At 39.2% G+C, this 19,026-nt stretch overlaps 1 protein-coding gene across 3 annotated transcripts in view; it reads right to left on the bottom strand.

Moving 5' to 3' along the window:
- Positions 1 to 18,693, bottom strand: part of Hpse2 (heparanase 2 (inactive)) — a 611,174-nt gene extending 592,481 nt beyond the window's left edge. For all 3 annotated transcript variants that reach the window (XM_057778995.1, XM_057778996.1, XM_057778997.1), the window contains exons 1-2: positions 18,404 to 18,693; positions 15,086 to 15,243 (exon numbers count right to left, since the gene is read on the bottom strand). In XM_057778995.1, coding sequence (XP_057634978.1) covers positions 15,086 to 15,243; positions 18,404 to 18,693 — 448 coding nt within the window. The remainder of the gene's footprint in view (positions 1 to 15,085; positions 15,244 to 18,403) is intronic.
- Positions 18,694 to 19,026: the final 333 nt, after the last annotated feature.

Below are 19,026 nucleotides of genomic sequence, written 5' to 3'. Positions count from 1 at the left end.
CAAACATTACAGGCTATTGTCAAGGCTATTGGTTGCTCTCCATAACTTTATGTTAAAGGCCTACTACAGAAGACAATGCCCACTTATGTCATCAAATACAAAAAGGTCAAGCTGGTGCCCAGCTAGAAGCTTCACCCCTATGGACTACTGTTCACGGTACCAGAAGGTACTACTCTTCATGTTACCAGAGGAGAAAAGTAATCATCAGTATCAATCACTCAGATACTAACCCTGTGACTTACAACAGTGACCTGACTTCAAAATATACTGGTGCAGTAGTGGCACAAATATTATGAGAATAACTATCTACATTTTTGTTTGATTTCAGGACCACTCTAGGAGATAGAAATTAAAACTGGCACTGATAAAGTGTCCAAGAACCCAAGACCAGGTAAATCAGTGGCTTGGGGGAAACCTATTACTATTCTGCTAAAGGAGCATAGCAATAAAATGACTCCTAATGACATACTGCTATGCCCACAGATCAGTGCCTCTCTCAACCCACACCAGAGAAGCTTCTTGCAGTAAATGGGAATGAACACAGAGACCCACAGCTGGGCAATGTGCAGACTTTGGAGCACCAACTCCTAAATGAGATGTCCTCCTCATACCCCTCCCCTCAAGGCTCAGGGATCCATAAGGAAGAGGAGGTGGACAGACTGTAAAAGCCAAAAATAATATATGATTTCAAGAAAATAGTGTCTTCTGGACACAATGGGACTGGTACACATATGAGTTCACATAGATTACAAAAACACACACAAGACATGCACAGGTCAAGCCAGCTGGGGTCCCAGTACTGAGAGGAGAAAGTAAACACTGGGTCTAATCCCTAACCAAGAAGTTATCTGCAATTGATACTGCCTTTGTGTTCATTTCCATTTTATTTTCCTTTACTACAAGTCCCTGCTATCCCCTTCTTGCTACTGTTGATTCACTAATGTGAATCCCATCTCACTCTTGAATACCTTCTGTAGAAAGACATCCATATCACTGTTCTAGACTATGTGCTAAGGTGTCACGATACAAATCTTCCTAAATTCAAATATAATTTCCTATTCTTAACTTCTATAGATCCTTTATAGATTTCACATCACACGTTCCAATCATACCCATTTCCCCATTCCCTCCCACCCACCCTTCTCCCCTGCAACATCCCCCCAAAATCAAAACCAAATTTAACACAAAAACTAAAAACAAAACAACAGCTTCCATGGCAAGAAATACAATTTTCTTAATCACAATTATTCTTTGACTATTGTATAGTTGCTTAAAAAAAAATTCAAATCTCTTCATTCTACTCTCAAGTTACTTCTATCTTCTTTTTTTCATTATTATTTTTTTTTTTTTTTTGATTTTTCAAGACAGGGTTTCTCCGTAGCTTTTGGTTCCTGTCCTGGAACTAGCTCTTGTACACCAGGCTGACCTCGAACTCACAGAGATCCGCCTGCCTCTGCCTCTCGAGTGCTGGGATTAAAGGCGTGTGCTACCACCGCCCGGCTTTCTATCTTCTACAGTACAATCCCAAACACTAATGTAACTTCATCTTCTAAGAAATCCCTTTATGGGGAACAGGAGAGATGGCTGAGTGATTAAGAGCACTTGACTGTTCTTTCAGAGGACCTAGATTCAATTCCCAGCACCCACATGGCAGCTCACAACTGTAACTCCAGTTCTAGGAGATCTTGCATCTTCACACATACATGCAGGCAAAACACCAATATACATAAAATAAAAATAAATGAAGTTTTTTAAAAAAAAAATAAGGAAAGAAATCCCTTTATAGGACACCATCATTCAAGCAAAGCAGCAGCCTAGCGAATGAGGGAAAATACTCACCAATTATACATCTGATAGAGGATTAATATTTCAAATATATTTTTTTAAAAAAACTGAACATCAAGAAAACAATCTAGATATCTAGATGCCTAAAGAGGAAAAGATAATTATCCAGATAGGATCACCAAGCAAAGAGAATTAAGACTTATGAGGACACGTCATTTGAGGGTAAGAATCTCAAAAACATAAACTAAAATATTAATCATGATTCACTTAAAAATCAAAGCTGGCCTTGGAGTTGGACACTGGCTCTGTCCTTCTCTAAATCCAAGCATGTTGTTAAAATAAAAATTCATAATAAATAAATAAAAATTCAGAGTTTCTTTCTCATATCAGGAGCCATGATATGGGACAGAATGAAAAAAGAATTTAGAAAAATAAATTTACATTTCTTCATCCTATTTTTGTCTTTATTGTACCTTTCATTGAATATATACGTCTGTATATGTGAATATAAATAATTTTTAAGTTTTCTACAACATTGGGCACTATAAATCAAAATCACAATAAGATACCATTTCATATGCACTAAGAATTGTTAAAATCAAGAAAAGATATAAAAATATAATGCAAAGATGTGAAAATGAAACCTTAATACCTTTTGGTTCAAATGTAAATAGTACAATCCTTGGGTATATTTGTCAGTTCCTCAAAAGTTTAAGCATAGAATTACTATATGACCTATCATATAATTCTATTCTTTGGTATATATCCAAGAGAAAGGTATACACATGTCTACTCAATAACTTACATATAAATGTTCATAAGCAGCATTATAAATGAGAGTCAAAAAGAAAACACAAATTCCATTAAGCTGATAAATGGATATCTATTGGTCTCTATATGGTTGGTTACAATTTAGTAATAGAGAAAAATCCAATACTGACATACATTAGAACTGGGATGAACACTGAAAATAGTATGCTAAGTTTTAAAAAGTCAATCACAAGGCCAATGTGCTGGTGAAGGCCTTGAATTTCAGTCCTTGGGAGGCAGAAACAAGCAGATCTCTGAGTTTGAGGCCAACCTGGTCTATACAGCAAGCTTCAGGACAGCCAGCCAGAGCTACATAGATCCTATCTTTAAAAAAAAATCAGAAAGTATTATTACACAATATATTATTCCATTTATCTGAACTATTCAGACAAAAAGATTAATGGTTGCCTAACACTGGGGGAACAGGAAACAATGAAGAAGCTAAGGACTAAACGGCTTTCTGTAGAGATGAGGAAAACGCTCTAAAATTATAATAAATGGTTGCATAATGCTAGGGTACACTAAGTTACTGAACTGCAAGCTCTAAGTGGAATATAAATTGCATGCAAATTGAATTACATCTCAAAAACTTTTTCAAATAATTAAACCAATGCTCATAAAGTTTATAGTATAGTATCAAGTGTCTTGGAAGTGCTCAATAAATGTAGGCTGATGACATTATGGTGGTTCCAGAAATATGTATGTGTGTATACAGTTAATAATCACAGTTAATTTTGAAATTATGAAGCTGTAGTAGGAGGCTGCTTGACATCTGCTCCTGGCAGCACCAATCTACTTCAAGAGGAAGATGAGCATCAAAGAGGCTCCTTATGGAGTTAGTCAGTCATTTGGGCATGAAACTGAGCTTGCCTGGACTGTTTGATGATATGCTGTATGAACTGGACTTGCAGGATCCACAAAATATGACTGCTGAAGCTACTTTTAAAAAGTAAGACAGTCCTTCAGTGTTCCTGTTTCATGAAAGAGTCTGCCAGACATTCTGCAGGACACGAAGAAAGTGAACTTGACAAACTGCCAATATAGGCAGAACTGTCTTTGAAATTTTCTGCTTCATGGAATAGTCTACCAGACACTATGAGCCTGTAGGCTGAAGACAGATACCCCAACAGTACAGAAGAATTTTGGGTGAGTGTCCAAGCAGTGAGATGTCTCTGTTAATTCTAGAGTTTTGGAAGTTGCTTACAATGCACTTACTGTTAACACTTAGGTAATATTATATCCTTCTGGAGTTTTTGATAAAGTTGAAGAATATCTAGGTATAGTTATAACTTTCCTTAGTTATGACAAAAGATAAAGTAGATATAAATATTATAACTTTCATTCTTGCTTGATACCTGTTTTGTTATATGTAACTTTACTATATTAAAGTTAAAACCTTCCTTTTTATTTAAACAGAGAAAGGGAAATGGTGTGGGAGGTCCTTTTGTATATGTGTTGCTTTCATTGGTTAATAAATAAAGAAACAGCTTTGGACCTATAGCAAGGCAGAGCTTAGCTAGTTGGGGAAAACTAAATTGAATGCTGGGAGAAAGAAGGTGGAGTCAGAGAGAAGCCATGTAACCCCACTGGAAACAGACGCCGGAACTTTACCTGGTAAGTCACAGCCTCTTGGCAATACACAGATTAATGGGTTAATTTAAGATATGAGTTAGCCAGAAATACGTTTAAGCTATTGGCCAAACAATATTGAAAATAATATGGTTTCTGTGTGATTATTTCAGGGCTGAACAGCTGGAAATGAACAAGTGGTCTCTTACTACAGGAAGCCATTATGAAATGAAATTTTTTACATTCTCACCAATGGCCTCATGACCTAAATTACAGTTACAAACATTCTCAACAATCAGAAACAACAGTAAATTTATCTGGTGGTACTTTTTGAAGTCTTCCTCAACTATTTCAGAACACTTTATTTTTTCCTCAGAAATGCCTGTTTGTATTTTATTGTACCATTATTGAGTCTATGTCTTTTTCCCACTAAAGTATGAGCTCTTAAAGGTCAAGGACAGTGCCTTCCTCATTTTTAGGGTCTAGAAGAGGAGTCTAGTGAAGGGCTGGTACACAGTAATAGCAGGTACTCAATTAAATGAAGATTTAACTCTGAAAATGCCTGAATTTTTAAAATGCTTCATTTATCTGAACTCCTGTTTTGCCTCCTTTAAGAAGTAAATGGGTTGGTGAGGTGGCTGGTGGGTAAAGGCATTGAGTGCGAAACCCTAAGAACCTGAATTTGATACCCAGGAACCATGTAAAAGTGAAAGAGAAAACCAACTCCGCTAAGTTCTCATCTGGCCTCCACCTGCACATGGTGACATGCGTGTCTACACACATATGATGTATACATTCAATAGTAAAATTAGTTAATAAAGGGAAAGGAGTTTGAATGACTGACCAGTTTAACAATATCAACATCTCTACTAGATGAAATTGCCTGGATGACATTTCATTGAAAGGAAGTTTCACTATGCTTGATATTCCAAGAGTTTCAAGAACAAAGTAATAACTTTAGTCAGATGATGCAGCCCTGGGAAAGCCAACAATAGCCCAGTGAAAACAGTACATTTAACCAGCCTACCACCACAGCTAAAGCAAACTGGATGGGAAGATCCAACCAGTTCACAACTGTTGCCTTTCAGTGAACATTTTTTCCTTCTGGCTACCATCAAGATATTAATGTTAGTATCCATAGAGTCAAGCTTTGCCGCTCCAAGTATGGTCTGCAAGCTAGTAGCATAAAAATCACATGGAAATGGGTCAGAAGGTGGTAATCACTTTTAACCAAATCCCCAAATAATGCATATGCACACCATAAATTTAGGGATTCTAAAATACCTGGCTACACCTGGGCTCTAGATTCGGTATTCTGTATAGCCAAGGTACCATAGACAAACCACTTTACCCAGAGATTCTTGTACAGGTCTGTCCTTCAGACCACAGGAAAATTGTTTGGTTTCTATATTGTAATGTTGAACCTCCTTCTCAGATATTGACTTAATTTGCCTAGGACCGAAAATTTTTAAAACTTCCCTGGCTAATTCAGATGTGGGGAGCCATGATTAACTCCTCCAATCTTAAATCATTGAGACAATTAGTAAGTAGTACTGCTCCTTTGGGTAATGAGAACCAAATTGATCACCTTTGAAGAGCTTGCAGTGCCCAGTAGCTGGGACATTTTAGTATTCAAAAAACAATAATACTTAGAACCTGAGAAATAAATCCTTCTGCAGCAGAGCTGACATGAACAGACTGAGAACTACTAGCCTGAGTCCCATAGCACAGGCAGGCACCTGCTGCAATCAAAGAGCGTATTATCCTCAGGACAAGGTTCCTTCTTGTGGCAAAATGTGGACTGCAGCTTCACAGAAACACAGTGTCAAATAAGGGGCAAAAGTGTCTCCCAGGTGTCAGGAAGGCCAACAGCTTCCTTGCAGTCTACTGATGGAAAGTGGGGAAGGCTACTTCAGCCATCCTGTAACACAGGAAATCCCCTTAGCGCACCTTCCTGATTTACACTGGTTTTTGATACACACCACATGTGTCTTCAGCTCTCTTTTCTACCCCCACTCCACATTTTCAATTGTTCAGCTCCACATTTAGGTGATGAAAACTTAAAACCTGTGGTTATAACTTCTATGAGAAATTTCATTTTTAAAGCTTTCTAAATTTCTACTTTAGTGCCATGAGGAAAACAGAGAAACAAAAGACCTCAGTCATCTACTAACACAAAAACCCCTAGTGAAGACATTTAATAAGTGTAAGTTTTCTGTTGAAAATCCTGACCTTTGGACTTGGGTGCCAGTCACTGGTTTTTACAAATGTTCTAAGAAACAATAGCATTTATTTTTCCAATGGTTTTATGTTACATGTTTCGTTTCACCTTCAGACTTGAACTTGGCTAAGTCTGGCCTGGTGTTGCTTTTGAATCTAAATCTCACCAGATTTGCTTAAAGCCTACCCTTCCACAGGAGCTTCTAACAGCTGGGCAAGTAAATCTACAATCTGTTTTTCCAATAATTGAAAGAAAATAAACACCCCGTTGAGAATAGCATACCTATCTCAGACCAATGAAAGATAGAAAAAGCTTTATCTTAGTGGTGACTACATGTATTTTTCAAGAATTATAGTTTAATGACTGTGTCACCAGAAAGCTCAAGTTCTAGCTTTCAGTTCTGCTTACTCACCACGGGCCTCCTACATAGCAAATGAAATAAATGCACACCTCCTCCCTTTTGTGAGGTGTACTATAACAGGCAATTAATGCCTTCTTTGAAAAACTTTTAAATTATTCGTGATTTTGGCTTCTCATAGGGCACTCTCAAAATCTCCTCTATCATCTGGATATTCTCTGCACTCATACCCTTACCCCAGGCTCAAGTGCTAAATCTAAATGGTACCTGGAATTTGACTCCTAAATCTGTAAGAATGCCATTCTGCAATCTTTTATATATATATATATATATATATATATATATATATATATATATATATATATATATATTGAGCTTGTCAAATAAAGAATACTTCAAAAACATGGAAACATCTAGGGCTAAACTGAAACTCCAGCACACATATAAGCAGACATGCCTCTAACAATACCACAACGTCATTCTAGCCTCACAGATAAGTGATCAACCCATTACCACAGGACACAAGAACTCATCCCTGTTCACTGTGCTAGGAATGAATGGAGAAAATCATAATCTGAAATGAGACTGTCCTGGAATCAACCATGTCATCCAATTCTAGCATGGTTACTTAAACAGCCCTGAGACAATGTGGAAAATGCAACCTCTTGGTTCCTTTGGTTCGTAATTTCAACTATTTAAAAGGTTGTCTATGGAATTTAACAAATCTCAATTGAGAAGAAAGATTAAAAAAAATAACAGAAACAAGGCTTTCTTGAAATCTCACCCTTATCAGTTCCCTTTTCCTTCACAAATTTCCACTACACCTAGAACTTAAAGGAAAAATAAACCAAAATCTAAAATTACCCAACGATTTTAAAGTTTTTCCAATATTTTTTCAAAAATTTTTGTCTCCGTTTTTGCTGCTATCCCTTACCTCAGTATCACAGCTGATCTATCTCTACCTCTTCTTCAATATATATCTTCCAAGACATTCTCACTGCAATGGAAACCATAAGACCTGTCCACACTAATATGTTTATTCTACTCCTTCAGTGCTTCCTAAAAGATGACAATCATCATCTCTTTCAAGTATTCTTCTAATCCCCTGTAATTATCTTTTCATTGTATATCTAACAACCATCTTGTGACCTAACCTGTAAGACCTTTTAATATGCTTATGACACATAGTTTTTTTTTAATGCTCCACAAGATTTAATATATGGCTTGATTCAGATTCCAGAAAAGTTAATGGATGAGCAAATTCAATAAGTAAACACACTGTGATGAGTGGAGGGCTATGTTTTAATCCTGGTTTGCTAACTACTCTATATCTGACTTTGTAAAACACAGTAAAAGGTTATCAACTGACACAAACCTAGGCATACCTGAGAGGAAAGAATCTAAACTGAGAAACTACCTCCATCAGACTACCCAGTGGGCGTGTCTGTGGAGCATTTTCTTGATTAACAATTGGTGAGTAAGGGCTCAGCCCACTATGGGTGGTGTCAGCCATGGGCAGGTGGTCCTTGGTTGTATAAGAAAGCAGGCTGAGCAAGTCATGGACATCATGCCAGTAATCAATGTTTGTTCATTGATGTGGGAGTGTCTGTATCTGTTGCTTTCATTGGTTAATTAATAAAGAAACTGCTTGGCCTCTGATAGGACAGAAAATTAGGTAGGCGGAGTAGACAGAACAGAATTCTGGGAGAAAGAAAGCCGAGTCAGGCAGTCGCCATGATTCTCCCACTCCAGACAGACACAGGTTAAGATCTTTCCTGGTAAGCCACCTCATGGTGCTACACAGAATATTAGAAATGGGTTAGATCAATATGTAAGAGCTAGCTAATAAGAGGCTGAAACTAATGGGCCAGGCAGTGTTGAAAAGAATAGAGTTTCTGTGTAATTATTTTGGGTAAAGCTAAAGCTAGCCGGGTGGTGGGAAGCAGCCCGCTGCGCCTTAATTCAACAGTTCATGATCTCTGCTTTAGTTCCTGCCTCCAGGATTCTTCCTTGAATTTCTGTTCTGACATCCCTTGGTGATCTATTGTGTTCAGGACATATAAAATAAACAAACCCTATCCTTCCCAGTTAAATTCTGGTCATATTATTTTTATCAAAGCAATAGAAAGCAAACTAGGACAGAGGTCAATAACTATTATTAGCTTTATTATTTACCCTAAAACCAGGTAAAACCCCTTCACCTAGGTCCCTCTTCCGATAATTCAACTCTCACTTAATTAATTACCTTCTCTGAACTATAACAACCTTAAAAGCTTTTTCTAAATCTTTTGACCTATGGTTATCTCCTTTTTTGCTCTTATAACTATTTTTCTGGTGTGTCTTATGAGCCTGAAAAAGTCTGTATTTCACAGAATATTAGAATCAGACACTATATAGAGACTACAGAGTTAACCTTATTCATTTTAAATTTCAGGAAGTTTTCAGAAGAATTAACACCAATCCCAATAGTACACAATTGCTATAAGAACCAAGAAAAATAATGAAATCTCTGTGAATCTCACACAGAGAGATAGAGTTCACACCTGCAAGTTTAAGGGCAGACATCATTCAATGTGCCCTTAAGCTGGGATATATTAATAGCTCACTGGTAGAATTCTTACCTAATATATACCACGACCCAGAGTCACATGCCCCAGAACCATGAAGAAAATATGAAGAGGTCAACAGGGTAGGGGCTAGGGAAAAAATGTGGAAGATAGAAAGGGAAAGTGGAGAAATTATTTCATGTCTACCAAAAATGCTTTTGAACACCATAAAAGCCAATTTAGATTTAATTTCTAGCAACATGAATTTGTTTGGAATCCTTTATAACATGTACTTCTCTTTAATTACAAACTTTTCATAATTAACAAAAATGTAGAAATACGCTTCTGTAGAAAAGAATCTGACACAGTTCTGGTACACGAAGTAAGATTTTAAAAAATAATTTCTAATATACTTTTCCAGAAAGACAGTCTCTTACTGTCCAACTACACCCCATGCGCTCTCAAGATAAATGCCTTTTCTCCTGGCCTTTATGTCTCTAAGATCTATCATCATTCACAGACTCAACCTGATTTGCACCAAAGTCTTATAATAAATACTAATTTATTTTCCTCAGATGATAATTCTATGTTGTCTTGCTGTTACTTTTCACACAGGAAGAGAATCTATGAATATATACTGAAAGGACACTATCCTTTGTTAATAAATATTACAAGGTAGTGTATATAGCCTGTTTTGCTTTAAAGTTTGGCTTATTTATTTCAACACTGAATTATGGATTTTCCCCCAAAGCAATTAATGCTAATATTCTAATGGCAATTTAGGACACTATCATTTTCTATTCTGGTTTTTATTGTTTAAGATAAAGTTAAACCCAAAGTAAGTATTTAATAATGTTTTTTTTTATTAACTGAGTTTCAGGAAACATTGTGTGAAATAAAATGAGATAATGAATACTGTGCAAGTTCAAGACAATGTGTGTATTTTGACAGCTGTGCTACTCCTATGTCATGTGTCTCTACTGATGAAATGAGAAGAGAAAGAAGAGGAACTAACTACTTGATCTTCATGAAAACTGAAAAAACTTCCTAAAGAAAATGGAACAATAATAATATTTGTACCATGTCTTAGAGTTTAACAATGTATGTTCAAATTCATTGTTTATAATAGTAGAAGTTCTCTGAAAAGACTTCAAGAAATGAACACTAAAAGTATATGAAATTGTGAAAAAAAACCCACTATTATATCAATAGCTACAAAACCAGACATCGGAACTACAGAAAGAAAACAAAGAAAAGCAAAATTCAAAACAAAAAAAAAGTATGTATAGTAACATTACTTCCTTCCCAATGCAAAGCTTTAAATTTAATGGTGAAGTTAGACTTAATGCATAGCCTGGAACCAAGACAACTTGATGAACAAAAATAAAATGTCTGTATATGTACCTGAAATAATGAAAGAGTTACTAAAATAGCATTTAAAATGGACTTCATGGGAACATGCCATGGAGGCAAAAGAATGAAGAATCTTTACATATATCTTGACTCATTGCTTCATTGGTCACTTTTATCTTCCTAGAGATTTTCACAGAACTACTGAACTACTGGAAATATTTGCTAAATAATAAAGTACCTGTGAATGTTTACTGAAGATCTATCATATGACATTTAGCTACAATATCCTCCTATACTTTGCATTTCAGTTGAAAAAGTGAACCAAACATTTATATATGGGAAGTTACATATCAAGAAGAGATAGAAAGAGCCAAAAGAGCATAAAGAATAAAAGCATGCCTTCCAGAATAAGAAGAGATCGCTTGGAACTTCCTGATCAAAAGAGACTGTACAAGTAAAGAGTATTGCAATATCCCTTTAAGAACCAAGTGTGGTGGTGTAAGATTTGAACAGAGCCAGGAGAAAGACATTCAAGCAGAAATATGCTAGTCAAAAAAAAGGGACATATATTTGAGAAAAAAAGGTACTTTAGGGAGATCTGAATAATCAAGGAAGGCCATATTAAAAAAATACACAGAAATATTGGGTAGGAAAAGCTTTAAACACCATGTTGAAGAATTTGAAAAGTTTATATAAGCAATCCACAAATAATCAAGGCTTTTAGCAAATAAAAAAAGAATTTTTTTAACATGATAAACATAAAATTTTAGACATTTCATTCTTAATATGCATAATAAATGGTGTACATCTTCATTACAGATATCGTTATAGCCATAAAAAGAGGGTGGTCATACAAATAAAGAACACTAAAGACATAATAAAGAGGGGAAGGCTAGACCAAAACAGACCAGGAAGAAAATATTCACCCATTATGTTGTAGGGAACAAGTACAATACATCACACAGACAAGAGAAAGTTAGGAAAACATGGGATTCACAGAGTTTTTTTAAAAATCATTGTTTTACTTCCTCCACATTACTATGTATATGTGAAATTCAAATTGCCCCAGCACAGAGCAAAGTGCCAAATTGATTGTACCAAACTGACATAAAAACAATGGCTTCACAAAGTTCAAGAAAGTGCAATTGTTCTACTGTGCTCAAGAAGTATTTGAAAAATAGAAGCCACATGACTTATTAATTGCATATTAATTCAAGAGAAAATTCACAACAGAGTAACAATATGAGTGAATTAACTAGAAAAATATGATTTTGCCCAAGCAGGAGCTGCATTTCAGTTTAATGTTAGTATATCATAAAACGAAGAATTAATCTCATCTCTAATCATCACACACACACAAAGCTTCTTTGGCATCTTATTTCCCTATCTTAAAGTGTCCCTATAGTCTTTTCATTCTCTCAAATGATCCCTGAGCCAAACTCCTTTCACACTGACTTCAATCTTTCTCAATCTTAATCACTACTCAGTACCACTTTACAACATTAAATGTAAATGCTGTAAGAGACTTTAGCCTTCTTATAGTGTTTTGCCATCAACAAAATATTTACAGATTACTTTTTATAATCCTCACAGAAAAACATGCACAGCAGGTATTATCATCATCCAGCGTTACTGAGAAACAGTAAGCCCGTGCCACACAGGCCTAAGTGTTAGATCCAGGCCTACAGTGTGAGCTTTCTAAGCCCAAGTTCCACACTTTCTTCACTATATCATTGGTTTTCATACTTCATTTGTGAGTACATTGTTATTCAATATCATGTTTAGGTGAATATTTTTCAAGTAATAGTATTTTTATTTATATTTTGCACAGATTTTTAGTCACAAATGTTGAGCCCAGCCTGGCACAATAAGTGATTTCAATACCCTGCTTTCTCCACTAGACAAGTCATTTATTCTTCTGACTGGTGTGGCCTGAACCTCAAGTGAATATATTTTAATAAGTACCTTGATGGTCAACTATGTAATGCAGAGCTATTTACTAAAAGAATCTAATTATTTTGAGATGTCTGTGATGATTACAATTATCATTGAATGAAAAGTGACAAGAAAACAAGACGTTAGTAAAATTGTTATTATACCAAAAATATTTTTGTCTTAAATTCCGCAATGTAACATTTAACAACAAAGACAATATGGGTGATTTAGGGATATGTGAGAACCAAAGGGCAGGAATAGGACATTCCTACTCTCCTCCACTGCTGATATAGTTCACAGCATCCTATTACCAGGGGGACATAAATCAGGAGTTCAGCTAGGAGCAATAAAACAGATTAGGGTCTGGAAAGGCTGACTTTAAAGAAGGTTTTAAAAGAATTAAATCCAGGTAGTCTGTGGAGTTGGTGCCCATGCCAAAGACAAGTTATTTTGAAGGTATGTGTCTTTAAAACTATACAAGTATCACTGTAAATATCTGAAGAATACTTAGAAAACTAAAGTCAGAAGAAATCTGCAGGCAAAAAAGAAAAACTAAAGGTAGGAGAACTCTCTCCCTCAGGCATGAAAACTATACTCCTATAGGTGTTCAGTATTAGGTTGGAGAAAGTTCATCTGGGATGATTCTATATTAACTCTGAAGTAGAGGAGGGTCTGAAAGTGAACAGACTTTTCTATTCTTCTGGTTTGATGGTTGTTTTGTTTTTGTTTTTAATTCTGCGAAGTTTTACAGACACAACTTCTGCCAATTCCTTTTCTCCTCGTGATGCCCACTTCCTCCTTTTATAAAGGGAAATAAATTGTATTCTACACTTGAAGCAGAATTCACTATACTCAGTAAAGGGTTGACAGAATTTTAAATTCAAGGTTTAAAGAAAAGATCAATTTCTAAAACATATACTGTTCTTTTTCTCCTCCCAGCAATTTCTGGAGGTTCCCACAAACTATAGAGGAAGAAGTTTTAATGAATTTGAACAAAAACTATCTCATCAGAAAAATCATCAATACATCCCTCTCATCAGGAAAATCATCAATACATCCCTCTTCTTTCTAATGCCGGAACTGACAGTGACCCTGAGAGCAATGAGACCCTGGGTCATACCACCACCAGAGATGCTGTGCAGATTGTCTTTTACCTTTCCATGCCTCATACTGAGTGACAGCAGAATCTACATGCAGTTCATATTTTATAGCAATGACTTTTACCTTTGAAGAGATGAATTCTTAAATACCTTCACTCTTGGGCAAATGTTTCAAAAGAGTAAGTCTTAGCAATGCTTCAAACTCAACAAGCTGTAATCTTGCCCTCTGTCAACTCTAAGCAAAAGTTCTTCAGCCACCCTACCCTTGCAAAAGATCCTAATACCTCTCCAAAAGTCTCATTCAGTGGATCCCCACAGTGACAAGGACATCTCCTTTTTCAGGTGATTTCTAAAAAGTTGTAACAAAATCGCAAGGACTCTGAAAACCTGTGCCCAGTCCCTTAAAGCTGATAATAACAACAACAGTAATAATAAATACTATGAGAAGGAACAGCAGCACGGGGGGGGGGGGGGGTTGGGGGGAGCACAACAGAGAGAGAACGTCCTTGAAAAAGACACTAATGCCTCTTTAACAACCCGGTAACTGAAGATGCTACAATTGCCACCTATCTCTGAAAGAAAACCTCATAGACATTAACACCAAATCTTTATAGAAAAATTTTAAGTATCATTTTCATTCATTTCCAATAAAACCAAAATTGTTTAAATTTAAAATGATTGACTTCTCACACAAGAATTTGGAGCTTTCAAAGCCTTTGCAAGCCGTAACTCATCTATCTGATTCTGGCTGTTAAGAAAGCTAACATCTGCAATGCCACTGTAAACTGAGAGAAACATGTGACTACTGATTAGGCAGTCCAAAGAAGGGAGAAACCTTCCTCACAGTGGAACACTCTAAGAGGTATTATTCCATTAAATTTTAGACTGGGCTTCAAAAAAGGTTAAATCTCTATCTCCCATTCCAGGAAAAGACTAAATAAGACAAACAAAAGGTACATGTGCCTAGAATTTTAGGAATAAAGTGTGCCTGCCTGGCTCCTCAATAATCTGGGAACCTGGCTCAATTTTCTCAAAAGGGAAAAACAAAACAAAAAACAAAAACACTCAGACCTGGCCCAAAGAAGTATGGCCTACAGGTTCCAGGACTTTGGAGACTCTAGTGCCCAGCACAAAAGCAGACAGCCAGGCTATGGACAACGGGGGAGATCTCTTTGCTCTTTGCGTAGTCACCTCAGGAGTCTCCACTCCTAGTGAACCCTAGCCGCCTGCTGCTGTAGTTTTTCAGAGGAACTTCAAACAGGCTCTGTTCCAAATCTCTCTCTCTCTCTCTCTCTCTCTCTCTCTCTCTCTCTCTCTCTCTCACACACACACACACACACACACACACACGGTCGAGTGCTTGTTCACACCCCCAATTTCCACTCAGAATTGGGACCAAATTTCTCACCATCCTCATAGTTTTTGAGATAGTAATCTGGGCCCGGGCCCCCGCGGCTTTTCGCCGGATTTCTCAGGTTCTGGAACTGCAGGAAATCCGTCCTTTTGCCCCCGAAGCGCAGAAAGGCGGGCGAGAGTCCCCGGGCCAGAGTCACCAGACGCTTGGAGCTGCAGGGGTAGAGAAAGAGAGAGAGGAAAGGATCCCGGGAGAAGGCTAGAACGCACCGGTCAGGGAGCAAGGCCCCTTCTCTCTCCCTGCAGGAGACCCGGCGGGAGATTTATTATCTAAGCCCGCTCCAGCTTGCAGTCCGAGCAGGCAGCGGGGTGCTCTGGGGCGGCTCCGGTGAACCACCGGCTCTGCTGCCCGGTTTCCCCTCAGCCTCAGGATTCCCTGGGGCTGTTCTTCCTGACCCCGGCAGGCAACAGCTGCACCCTCCCACAAACACCTGGATGCCCTAAGAACTACCTTCTAAAGGGTTGAAGATGTGTTTGTTCCCTGTGTTGAGGTAGGGGCATTTGTGCGGCGAACTTGGGGGCAAGGCGCAACTGGCTGGCTTCTGCTACTACTAAGAAAGCGCTCCTGGCACAGACGCTCAGGGAGCGGACCGCGGACCTGACTGTTGCCAAATTTCCAATCTGAAGTCCCCGTTGCCTCTCTGCCCCCACGGGCATAGTAACCTCCAAGAAGGTGAAACTTGGCCTACTTTCTCTAAATCCAGGCACAGCACCTAAGGTTAAGAGGATTGCTTTTAATGCCAAAAGTGATTTTCTGTTTCTATTAATTATATTGTAACTTAGTAGCTTCCCGAATCTTCAGGCAGACAGAGGGGTTCCCAGGATAAATCCTTGCTTTTCAGTGGACGGCCCTCCCAGTCACCCCCTCCCCCCTACCGCGCAAAAATAAATAAATAAACCACAGTAAAAACCTGTCTTTTTGGCACTTGAAATAATTCAACCTGATCTTAAGATAGAATTCTCCCATTCCTCCCGACACACACACACACAAACGACTCCTAGCCACAACTGGGCTTTATCTTTCTTTTTCCTTGTCACTTGAAGCGGTTTGGTAGCGCGCTGGGTTTAAAAAAAAAAAAAAGGTTTGACGAATTTTGGAACTCGTGTGTCGGGAAATTCTGATTACCAGAACAATAATAGCATTTGCTTCTATTCAAGTTCGGAATTTCCATCGACAGGTTTTTCAAAGCCAAAGACTGCTACTCTGGGAAGGAATACGGAATCAGCCCTGCAGATGCTCTTAATGCTGAAGCAACCAGCTGTTGAGTCCCGGGTCTATACATTGTTTTTAACGCTTTGCTGGTTCAGGTTCTGAGAATCCAAATCAAAATGGAGACGTTAAAGAGTATCATAAAGGAGGTAGATTCAAAGGGCACAGAAATAAACGGAAATTCCACTTTCAGATACTTGTGGGGGAAGATACATGTCTACCCTGAGAGTTCCGATGACCCGAAGGTTTGGCTGGGCTCTCCAGGACCGAGTTCCAGGGTGGGTGCAGTTAAGGTGTCGCGGGGGCCGGCTGAGCGCAGAAGGGACGTCCGCGCAAGTGTGGCCCCAGGGAAACGCGGCATTTCCAATCTTCCGGATAAAGCCTGCACAACCAATGCAAATGCGCCCCGCCACGGGTTCTTCCCCGAAAAGCTGCCTTCCTGAATTTTTCTGCAGCAGGCAAATATTTAGCGCGAACAAGCTGACATTTTTTTAAGGAGGAGGAGGAAGAGGAAACTCGGAGTCCGGGCAGCTGGAGCAGTGCAATGCAAGTGGGGCGTGCATTTAGGGAAACCCCTTTTGCACCCCACATTTGGATGAATTCAGAGAAGCGTTCCGCTGCACAGAAAAGCTTTCAAGGATGAAACCCGGTAGTGCAGCGCTGTTCCCGCCCTCCCAAGAACTCTACCCTCTGGAACCCCGAAACGGCCTCCGCCTTGGCGGCGACGATCTCCGGCTATTTGGGCTACGCTACCAGGACCTGGTAGGAGCGCTCAGAGCAGCGCCCACAGCTACCTGCTGCGTCCGCAGACTGGAGGCAGAGCACTAAGGGGCGGGTGCACCCGGAAAAGCAAAACTCGAGTTTCTCGATGAGTGAAAAATGCTCACTAAAGATGTGCCGGACGCAGCCTGGATCTGAAATGGCACTCCAGGCTCTTTGGAAGAGCCCAAGCCGACGTCTCTAACTTGGAGGGAATTTTCAAAAACTCAACACTTGGAGATTCGATATTGCAGAAGTTTTTCCTCCCTTTTTTCTTTTGTATTTTTTCTTCTTTCTCCAACACCCCCTCCCTGCAACTGTCCCTGATGGGAAGGAATCGCGGTTGCTCAATTGCCAGAAAAGTAACAACTGGGGAAAAGGGTGAACCCAACTAGATTGCTAGGGAATCTCAACCTCCGGGTTTGCTAATCCACCACTGCCGGGTTCGGGTTCAAAACCCCCAACGTTTTCCCCTGAGAGTTTCTAGGACCTTTATGTGTCGCGTATGATATAGACTACGACCCGAGCAATGACTTTTTTCCCCCAACTGTAAAGAAAAACTAAACTATGCAGTTACCAAGGAAAACTCAAAGAAGAGGGCGGAGGGGGAAGGGCTCCATCTATAAAAAGTGTCTCACAAAGTCCTCAAGTCTGGTAATGACAGCGGAGGATACAAAATAAAAAATAACTCCAATCCAACTTGCTCACCGCCCAAGACTCTCCTTAAATTCGTTTTCTGTCTAGGAGTGGAAACTGATGAAGCCATCTTTCCGTGGCAAATTCCACTTTCATGCAAACCAACTGAACACTCAGACACACGCACACTGCTCTCTCTCTCACACACACAGCCACTCCTCTGGAGTCTTTGTTGTTCCAGATCTTCCCTTTTGTAACTTCTCTGAACCTCTTGTTTCTTTTTCAGAAAGGGAGACTAATTGTGGATATATGTAAGCACAACATTTTTTCAGTCATAACTGATAAGTTTCTGAAATGCCTTCTGCATTGCAAACATGTGCATCTTAATAGAAAACATTGCTTTTCTCAATCACTAGTTACAGCCTCACAGCAAATATTCCAGGAGAGGGAAACCTCCTTTTTTTTTTCTCTCTCTCTTTGAAAGACAGATCGGTTAGCTGCTGCTGTTGCTGCTTCTGCTGCTGCTGCTGCTGTTGCTGCTGGTGGTGGTGCTGCTGCTGCACCTCCTCCTCTTCTCCTTCTCTTCCTCCTCCACCTTCTTACTCTTCTTCTTCCTCTTTTTCTTCCCCCTTTGGAGTAGGGGATAGGAAGAGAATGGGGGTGGGGGTACTTAAATTTTTAAATGATTCATCGAAGCCCCTGCCTTACCTTAAGAAATCGAGCCAGCCATCATGAATGATGGAAGGATCCAGCTGCAGAGAGAGGAAGTTCTCATTGACTGTTCTGACTGGGTTCTTGGTGCTCACATCAAGTAGAATCAGGGTCTTTTCCTTCAAACCTGTAGTTCTGTCTACAGGCAAGAATCTCCTGTCTCCAGCTTGGAAGGAGAGGGATAGATGGAGCAACAGAGCCAAAAAGAGAGCCACCAGGGCTAGGCACGAGGGGGGGCAGGAGCTGCTGGAGGACATGGCTTCAGGGAAAGCACAGATCACCCTCATTAAATCCCTCTGATTTAAACTTCTCTCCCTACTGGGTCTCGATGGTGACTAATTGTCCTTATCTAAAGTGTGTGTCTATCGCCCCCCCTTCCCTTTTCTCCCCCCCTATTCTCTTTTGCTCTCGCTCGCTCGCTCTTGCTTGCTTGCTCGCATTTTTTTTTCAGTGTTTTGGTGCTGGTGGAGCGAACTCACGCCCCTAGCCAGCCTTCTCAGCAACTCGTGCCAAGAGCACTGTTCACCAGCACCGCCCCTTTAAGAGATTTGACTGCAGACATTTTTAACTTTTTAAAGGTAAGGGGTGGAGGAGGGGGAGTAAAGGGGGAAGGGGTGGTC

This window comes from Chionomys nivalis, chromosome 8 (assembly GCF_950005125.1).
Source record: "Chionomys nivalis chromosome 8, mChiNiv1.1, whole genome shotgun sequence".
Taxonomy (NCBI): domain Eukaryota; kingdom Metazoa; phylum Chordata; class Mammalia; order Rodentia; family Cricetidae; genus Chionomys; species Chionomys nivalis.
This window is presented reverse-complemented; position numbering and strand designations above follow the sequence as displayed.